At 30.5% G+C, this 10,308-nt stretch overlaps 1 protein-coding gene across 1 annotated transcript; it reads right to left on the bottom strand.

Annotated features, from left to right (window-relative positions):
- Positions 1–8,240: 8,240 nt before the first annotated feature.
- LOC114735436 (uncharacterized) lies at positions 8,241–9,242 on the bottom strand. Its single transcript, XM_028923133.1, has one exon. It carries the CDS (start codon positions 9,142–9,144, stop codon positions 8,515–8,517), a length of 630 nt encoding a protein of 209 aa, XP_028778966.1. The 5' UTR covers positions 9,145–9,242; the 3' UTR covers positions 8,241–8,514.
- Between the last annotated feature and the right edge of the window lie 1,066 nt (positions 9,243–10,308).

The raw sequence follows: 10,308 nt of genomic DNA, 5'->3' as shown, positions 1-10,308 counted from the left end.
TGTATGATGGAAGGTGCTCAAAATATCTTGCCTAATTGTGATTTTATGTCGATGAGTTTTATATTTTTTTTATTCAAAATCATGTATTATATATATGTATGTAGTTTAAGTTTTATCTTTTTCGTCAAACATTTTTTTTAAAAAAAGTGTAACTTGTCATTAAAACTCCAATAGAAGCAAAATAAACTTCCATGGAACGATTGATCAAATGCAAAATATAATACAAGTTCACAAGCCTTATCCTACTAAGTGGAAACCGTCATTTGGATCACCTAGTGTTATTATACTTTATCAACCCCTAAATTATATATATATTATTAAGGGTTAATATAACTTTAGTTCATGAAATTTGACTTTTTTTTTTTTAAATTTTAGTCCTTAAAATTTTGAAACCAATGTTTTGAAACCAATGGTTTTGATCTATAAAATTTGATTTTATTTTGGTTTTAGTCCCTGGAATTAAAAAAAAAAAATGGTTTTGATGGTCCTTGACATTTAACCTTATTTTAATTTTGATCCTTGCTTCAAAAACCAAAAATCTTAGGTCGAACTAAAATAAAGTCCAATTTTAGAAATTAAAATCACTAGTTTAAAATTTCAATGACCAAAAACAAAATAAGATCAAATTTCAAAGATCAAAACCACTTATTTTAAATTTCAGAGACTAAAAATCATATCAACCTATTATTAACTAAAAAATCTCATTCAATAACTATTTGATTCTTCTAACTAGGGATCAACGAATAAATGCAAGTTGATTGCAAGAATTGAATTATATATATTGACTATTTGCTTCCCTCCTTTTTTCCCTTTTATATATAACAGAGATTTATATTGTGGAAGCCATAATTCAGATACAAAGTATATAAGCGAAAAATTAGGGGAAATGGCTATATTAAAAGTGTGTGCTTTGATTTTCGTCATGTGGAATTTTGCAGTTAGGGTCAACTCACAACTTTATATGGTGTTTTTTCTTCATGTTCATTAATTAATTAATTAGTAATTAATTAAGGGTCTGTTCGCCAGTTAAGCCAATTACTAGTCCTACCTAGCTACAAAGTAAAATTTGTGTCTACCTTTTTTAATCCATTGGAATTGTAATCCACGACATTTGTTGGCTGACAGCTATAAACATTTACTATTTGTAATGGCCATCGATTAGTGCAATGCAAACAACCCACCCAAAAATAAAAAATAAAAAATAAAACAACAAACAGCACACTTAACTGCTAAGGGATGAGGAAAATTTTATTTTCACGTCAAATATTTTTTGCGTATTACTTATATCTATATATATATTGCAGAATAAAAATCATGATGTGTATAATTGATATTTACTATCTTCAAATGGAAGTTTTCTTCCCGTGCATTTGTGTGAAGGCTTTTCTAGCAATAGATATGAAATATTTCTTTAGTTCTTTTAAATTTTTTTATTGTTGAGAGTTAAAGTGTTCACGGGAGAAAAAGTTTTACGTTATATAAAATTGATCAATTAAAGAAGAGATATAGAAATAGAAATTAAGATACATAAACTCAATGTTTTGAATTTTTTTTTGGTTAAATAAACTCAATGTTTTGATTTTGTTTTTTGTTAAGATGTATACGAAAGGGAAAAATTAAGAAATTTTTTTATCAAAAAATAATGTCACACTTATATATATATCTTTGTGTGTGTGTATCCATAGAAGAAAAGACTTGGAAGAATCTCTCTCAAACTATAATAAGTGGTATTATAACCTGATTATGGTAAAGATTTATTAGGATTATAGTTACATTTTGATGATCTGGCATTTTTAATTACTTTTAAACAGCTGTATTAAACCAAAAGTAAAACGTGGCAAAAAAAAAAAAAAAGCAAAGCAACTCCATTTGTTTCCCGAGACAAAAAAAGTAAGAGAACATGTGAAAGTGTTTAATCTTCTTTTTGTTGCTGTAATAAGAAAAATAAAATGTCTTTTAAAAGTTTATGAATTACTGTTGCTGTCCTCCACATTATGGCTAAGTCCACAATAGAGCATACGTGCAATTAATTTTTCCCTTTTAGGATCGACTTTTGTAACAGGGTGAAGAAAATATCTTGGAGCCAGGCTGTGTTTTTACTTAAAACGTGCGCAGACTTATTCAAACCAGGGGCTCAAAATATCTCATTTTTTAAGAAGCAATAATATTCCGTGTGTACGTATTATGTAAAGCTTTTACTCTCTTTTTCCCAACTCGGTTAATTTTTAACCGTATCTTAATGTTTAAGAAATTTTAATTTTCATTCGTGACATGAAAATCGTGATATACTGTTCTTATGTTGTGCTTAATTGATTTTTTTCTTAATTATTTTCAAAAGCTTGTGTGTTGGAGTTTTGTTAGTTATATTCCAGTCCTAAATATAAGGGCTAATTGAAGGTCCTAAATATAAAATTACCAATTCATTTTGTCTCTTAAATTTATAATGCGTTCTTAAAAATATATATATTAATTATAAAGTATTTCTATCCAAGTGTAGTTCTAATATATATGATTAAATAAGCAAAATTTAGAAAAATCAAGACAAATTTATTACAAATAAATATATTTATTTAATTTCTCAAAACTAGTTATCTGATTCTTATATTAAGGATTGGAGATAGTATATATAAGTTTTGATAAAATTTCATGCGTAATTAATTTCTATAGATCTCATAAAATGTGATTTTTTTTAATTTTTGTTATTATTGAGAATGGGTTAATTGATATGACAAAAAAACCTACATTAGATGAAGCTGGGTAAAAAAAAAATGTATATAATTATGTGTAGGACATGTAGTACATATTTAAGATTTATAGATAGTCTATATTGAGCTTATATATACATATATATATTTATCTAAAGTCCAATGTATGATGCCCTAATTATGGAAGAGATTCATTAAGAATAATTGTCACTTTCAAAGGGGTAGGCGATTTTCATGTTTAAAAAGCTGTATTTACCCAAAAGCAAAGGGGTGGGCAAAAATAAATAAATAAATAAAACAGAAGGAAAGCAGGTCCATTTATTTATTTCTTTACACAAAAGAAGTAATGAAACATGTGAATACTTTAATCTTCTTTGTGGTTACATTAAAAAAAAAAGAAAGTAATATACTGTTTTAACTCTTTTAGTTACTGTTACTCTATTAATGCACTATTTTCCTCCTTATGGCTCAATCCACAGGGTAGGCCACCATACGCATAAATAATTTCCCCTTTTGAAATTTGATGAAAATTATTTAATATATATGCTGGAAGCCAGCCTGTCTTTTTACTTAATCATGCAGCTCGCAGACTTGCTATCAAACATGGTGTGCTCAAATAGATATTTTTTTCTGCCAACCACAAATATCTTATGTTAAAGGAGCAATAATATATTACTCCTCCAGTCTTTAATATAAGACTTATTTAACTAATTTGATTAGATTAAGATAGTTAAGTAAGTTAGTTAATTATAAGAAATATGACATGTTTTTTTTCTAAAACACCATAACCATCTTACTTAATATCCTCCCTCCGTCTTTTACTTAATTATGATTGAGGGAGTATCCATGAGGGTAATTTAGAAAAAATTAATAAATATCAAAAATTGATCTTATATTTAGGACCAAAATTAACTTAATAATTAGGTCCTATATTAAGAAGTAGAGGAGTATAGATGAAGTTTTATAAAAATGATTATTGGAAAAACTCATTGAAAATTTGGTTGCCCAAAAGATATATGAAATTTGTTTAAAAACTCACCTCCATATGTACTAGCGGTGCTTTATAGTGGATTATTTTAAAGAATTTATAGCAATTTAGGCTGCTAACAACAATGTGCTTAACGGTATTGCCACTAAATTAGTCGTGACAAATGGTTTTGTAGTGGTTATAAAAGCCACTACTCACGTTGGTTAATTCCACTATTATATTACTAGGAGTCTTAGTAAACACTGTCAATATGTAAAATTGAAACTTATTTTTAATTATATGTAAAATAAAAAAATATTTACACATAATTAAAGATACATCGCATATATATATATATATATATATATAGTTAAAGAGAAGTTGTAATCGGTTACATATGGATTTGATTCCTTAAATATCTTTGAGTAATATTTTCCTAAACTTTTTACTCTTCCCTTTCCAAGTGTGTTAATTTTTAAATAAAACAGCCTAAGAAATAAAAGTGTTCAAAATAGATTGAATTTATCGAGGCACTCTGAATAAATATTAGCATCTATATATAGATAACAGCCCCAAAATATAGTATGTTAAGTTGCCGTGATACAAAGTGTGTGTGTGAAGAAAAATTGAAATTGAAATTGAATAGAATAGCTCTCTTTAAAAAGGAAATTAAAGACGGGTGTACCAAAAAAACACAGGCGGGAAAAAGCATGCATGCATGGGTGTAATAGAAAGTTTTATTAAAAGAAGTTATTATTGGATTCATTTCGTAGTGTGTGTTTTGATTTTCGTCCAAAATTTGCGGTTCAGTGTCAACTCGAAACTTTTTATAATGCTTTTTTTTTTTTTTGCGTCAGTTGTGCTGCATTTTATGATATTTTATTCCAGCAGCCCTTAAAGAGAGTCTCATCACCTTCTGATTATAAGCTTATAATACTTTTTTTTGGGGAAAATAATATATTCATATTAAAAATTTTATCACGTGGCTTATGAATAAAAGAAAATAGTTTTATCTCCGACATATGGACAGTACTAGACAAATACTTAATATAATTGATCATTTCATTTTCGGGCATTATTATGTTTAAATAAGAAATATCTCTTTCTTATCTTTTGTTTCATTCGATAAAATTTTAAATCTCAGATTTATCTAAGGTGTATCAAGTTGGTTTCACTTCATTCAACTTCTGTATTGTGAGTAAAGTTGTAACCATCTCTTGAATGCATTATATTGCAGCCCAGATCTTTGTTTGGTTGACAGCTATACGCATAGTAGTTCCATATAATGGTGCAAAAATAGTCAAGGATTAATTATTAATGCAATAGGAAACAACCCGCTCAATTGAATTAAAATTATTAGTGTTTAATTTTCTCATGAAATGTTAACATTAATTGATCTCCCAACTAATATTTTTATTTTCTTTGTTTATTTCTTAATTTTAATTTCAAGATACTTGATTTTGGGATGTCTTAATTATTTCAGTGATCCATGCCATTTTAATATTGTTTTAATAAATAATCTTTTATCTCTCCGGGATCTATATATATATATATATATATATATAGGCAATAAATATCTATTACTAATGAAGTTGAATTTAGCAGAAATGGTCAATTTATTACGTGACTCATTAATTTTGAATCTCTACACTGCAATTATTACAGGGAGATATGGTTATACTACTCTCGGTCCTAATTATATGACCTCGTTTATAGACTATAAACGAGATCTTATAATTAGAACTGCAGGTAGTATTCAAATCCAATAATATCTTAAATAGACTTCTTCCAATATAAGGATACATATATTTAAAACAAACAATTCATAAAGTCATGTATGCAAAATATGAGCCCACACGTAATTACAGTTATAACTAAAGCTCCCCATCATAATCGAGAATTAATTCACTAAAACAAATAAAAATCATTGTGACAATAAAACTAATGTGAAATGTCAATTAGAGGGGAAACCTGTCAAGGGGGAAAGAGCCTAGGAAATTTTCAAAAAGCCACACAATTAATGGAGCCCCTCATTTTCAGAGTTTCACCGAACTTTCACCTAATCTTTTGGCTTTATAAGAATTTCTCCTGCTTTGTAAACTCAAAAGCTAAAACCCATGCACGCGCCCATCAACTCTTTATTATATTGATGATACAACTTTTACCCGCAAGAAACAGCAATTATTATTGTTGGCCATCTTACTCTCACAATTACTCGCTCCCGTCTTCTTCTTCTACTTCTTGATTATAATAAACAAATAAGAGTGTAACTTTGTTGTGTATTATAAAAAAAAAATTGGCTTTTATCTAAAGCATTATTTATTGATTTTTTTACTTATGTCCTTATATTAAAGTGAGAGAAATATTATTTCATATTTCCCATTCAATCTCCTTGAGGGTTTTACTAAATTTTTTTGTCTACCTACATATTTGAAGTTTCTAAGTAAATTATCACTTTATTTAATATTGAAAGTCTGCGATTTATTTTTTCATGAAAAGAAAAGGGGGCAGTCAAGTTAACAAACACCCTAATTTGACCCATCTTTCAAAATTTAAACCAGCCGCCATAATAATTCTCTTATCATTAGATTGCCTAAATCACTTCTTTCACTGTGCATTTCTCTTGACGTACCCGCCGATCATCAATGTACCACTACTTTTTTCGGTATTTTACTTATTTTGTGAATTATAAGTGGAGTACTGCCTTTCTTTTTAGATTTAAGGTTTACTATGTCAGCCAATTCAGGCAGACGACATTGTGAGATAAAGAGTTTGACCGGAGCGGTACATCTATTAAAAGATAACACATGTTCAAAGATGAGCTCAGCTCGTGTGAAACTATGTGCATGTATGTATATAATGGTCTTTCCCAAGTAGTAAAATTAATTGTTTATCAACATATACATAAATCTCAAAGTTTGCAATAAAACCAATATTCGGCCAGCATGAAGCTAGAAATGACTAGCTGTTTCTGAAATTATCCTTTGAAATGTTAGTATTTATATGCAACATGCTGTCTAATATTTTGACAGCTATTTATCTAATAAAAAACCAACCTAATCTCAAAAAACAAAGGGTGCAACATTTAAATTTAATTCGTTCGCCCATGTATAATTTTAAAATTAATCTCCCTTTTCAAACTTCACCTGCTCATAATTATGCAAATGATTAAATCAAATTAAATATGTGCTAATATTTATTTTAACCTCTTCTATGACAGCTGTAATCTTTGTATTTCAAGTTAAGTTGTCATGTAAACATATAAATATATATATATGGGTATTTGGTAAATGTAAACATCCCATTATTTAGCATTATTTATGTGGTACAAAGTGACAATGGGTACGTAACTTGTTACTTTGTATATGAACTCCCCGTGGATACTTTCCTTTGAGAACGTAGAACCAACAGGAAAAGGGTTAATTAAATAAGAAAAAGAAATAATTTAAAGCAAAAGTAAAAAAGTGGGAACAATAAAGCAACAATTAAAGTAAAGTTTGCGGAAAGTCCATGATATTTTGGAGGGGGCACAGCCTATAGTTTCCCTTTGACAAGTTAGTGGAGTCATATCAACACTACTTTAATCAAAACAGGGTGGCCTTGGCTGTGACAAGCCTATTTAATTAATTAGAATCACTACTTAAGATCACACTTTTAATTAATTAATTAGGTCCAAAGCTATAACTCTAAATCTTTTTCACTCTCACGAACTACAATATATATTATGGTTCTCCCTTTAGATCTCTAATTAAGCTGGCTGAAATTGAATTTCATCTTAAACATAATATTTCAATTCATTTCACTTACTATTATATTTAACATTTTTGCAAACTAATTTACTCATCTTATAAAATGATACATAGTCTAATAGTATACAGGAATATTTTAAAAAATTATGTCAAATTTATTATAAATTAATAATTTATTTGATTTTGTTAATATATTTAAATTAATTAAGTAGCTCTTATATGAAACAACTAGCTGGAAAATAATGATTTGTTTGAAGTTGAGATCCATAAATTTCCATCAAATTTTTCTTCTGTTTTTTCATATATTCCACCATTTTATGATTTTTTTAATAAAATATAAAATCTTCTCTCTTTCTCTTTTTTTGGGGGGGGGGGAGGGGTTAAACCTCTCAACTTCAAGGGATCGATTTTCAATTTAAGTTGTCGCCATACATGGGCTATATATATGCATGTGCCAGACACACACCCAAAGAAGAAGAGATGCTTGATTTGAAGTCTATGGAGCATAATAATATAATTAATTACTTTGTAGATGCAAAGATTCAAAATTATTCCAACATAAGGTGTGCTCAAGGATATCTCAGGGATATTCAATTATAATTGTTCCCCGCGTACGGTATGTAAGGACATATACACTAATTAATTTGTACATTCATAAACTTTATGATATATATTGTATATTCCAATTAAAATCCTTCATATTATCATATATATGGGCCTTTTAAAGTAAATATATATGTATATGAATTTTATATTATCTCCAATATTCTTGCACAGAATTACCACCATCATATATTTTCATTATTTTCAGTTCCAGAATAAGAGATACTCACGTGTGACATTGAAAGCAGGAGGAGAAAGAAACAATGGATAGCCAATTGCATCCTTTAATTTTTTTTTTATTGCAGTGATCATAGAAAAACAATAATAAACTTAATTACAAATTCATATAATGCACAAAGGAGCGAACTGATTATTATCAACATATCAATATCCAGTTTTTTTTTCTTTCCCCTTTTTGCCAAAACAGAGTCTACGAGCCATATCCAAAACTGCATAATTAGCACGGCGGAGATCATGAATAATTTTATGTTCAAGCTTCCTTCTTCAGATCCTTGTAAAACCTCATTATAAACTCCTCCGCCGCCTTGTCCACTTGGTGATCCCTGTCCTGGTCGCCGTCTTGCACTGGGAACGGCGAGTCTGTCACCCTCAGCTGCCTCACCGTTGGACTCCTTCCGAACCCCGGAAGCGCCGGCGAAGCCTCCACCATATCCTTGTTCCGGTTGTTGTTAGGACCATTGTCGTTATCTAGCATCTCCAACGACGCCTTGAGCGCATTACTGATGGCCACCATGTCGTCATCCTGAGTAAGCGGCACGTGAGCACATGCGAAGAAGAAGGGATTGTGGCTGTGGCGGCGATGGTGGCCGTGATGGCGCTTTGGGAAGAAGCTGTAGTTGGGAGTGTTGCTGCAGCTGAACTCGTACTCTCGTCCGGCAGAGAAACGGAGGTCAGGGTTGTCGGAGGAGGTGGGGCTGCCGTGGTGGTGGTGGAACATGAGGTTGGCGATGGCCTTTCCAGCGAGCTTGCCGCGGCGTTTGAGCATCATGTTGAGGTCCATCATGATTCTGCCCTTGGATATGCCTTTTCTGAGCATGAAGAAGGAAACGCAAACCATGTTCCACACTCTCTTAGCTATTTCTGGCATGTTGCTCTCCATTTCTATAACACTGTACTTTTCTTCACAACTTTAGAGAGAGAGAGATACTGGTTTTCTTTCCAATTCTTGAGAGAGAGAGGGAGAGGAAGAGATGTACTTCTGATTTCTGAACTCCGAATCTGAAGAGGCAGGGCCTATGGGATCTATATTTATAGCGGGGAAAAGTTAATTAGAGGGTAAGGAGGTAGAACTGTAGAAGAAAGAAAGACGAAAGGGAAAGGGGTGCTTTTGGGCACGCGTGGGTGCAGAGAAACTCGGTGTTACCATCTTTTTTATTATTTTATTTATTTTTATTTGACGCAGTTGCATTATCGGCGGGGTTCTGCCTGGCTAAGTTAAAGGTCACGTGACATTTTGCCGATTTCAGAAGAAACCTCACGTGAGCTTCAGTCTTCAAGTGTGGGCAACGGGGGCTAGCGGCTAAGGTACAATTTGGCATTGCTTCTTGGTCGGTTTGCGTTTTATGATTTATTATTCGGGTGAATTATATATTCAAAAAGTATCATTTCATCTATTTTTTAATCAATTTTTATAAAATCCATCCTTAATGTCTTTAGTTTAATAATTCTTTTAAATTTAATTAAACACAATATCCTTTAAATTAAATTTTCAATTTTATTTTTGAAATGTCTAATTTGTTCAAAGGGAGTTGGATAAATTTAGGAAATATTTTTTGTGATGATATTTTTAACCTGTACAGTGGAAAAAAGATAAAGAGAACTGAAGGCATGGTGAAGATTACACAATTTGGATCTTTTAGAAAGGAATAGAAGAAGATCGAAAAGGATGCTCAATAAGGTTATCAAACAGGGTATTTTGATTAAGAACATGTCTAAAGATTTAATTATTGATAGAGTATAATGGTATCATATAATTTATATAGCCGACTCCACCTAATTGGTGGGATAATGCTTGTTATTGTTGTTTGGAAAAAAAAAGAGGAAGCAAAGTACAGTGTAGTAAAATCTTATATCTAACAAATTCGTAAAAATTTGTAATTAAGACGCCATGTTTTTTTAAAGCACGTATAAATTTATTTTCGAACATGAAATGAAGATGCTTTTCCTAAAAAATGAAGCGTGCAACCTTGTTTCCCAGTAGCCTATGGCCATAGTCGTTCCGAGCAGGCATACTCACACATATGTTCTTTTGCAGAGTCTTGCA

This window comes from Neltuma alba, unplaced genomic scaffold (assembly GCF_004799145.2).
Source record: "Neltuma alba isolate B1F8T4 unplaced genomic scaffold, ASM479914v2 tig00013207_pilon, whole genome shotgun sequence".
Classification (NCBI taxonomy): Eukaryota; Viridiplantae; Streptophyta; class Magnoliopsida; order Fabales; family Fabaceae; genus Neltuma; species Neltuma alba.
The sequence above is the reverse complement of the archived record's forward strand: the minus strand, read 5'-3'. Positions and strand labels throughout refer to the sequence as shown.

Excerpts from the sequence above, each read along its gene's own strand:
- LOC114735436 (XM_028923133.1), bottom strand. The coding sequence starts at position 9,144 with ATGGAGAGCAACATGCCAGAAATAGCTAAGAGAGTGTGGAACATGGTT.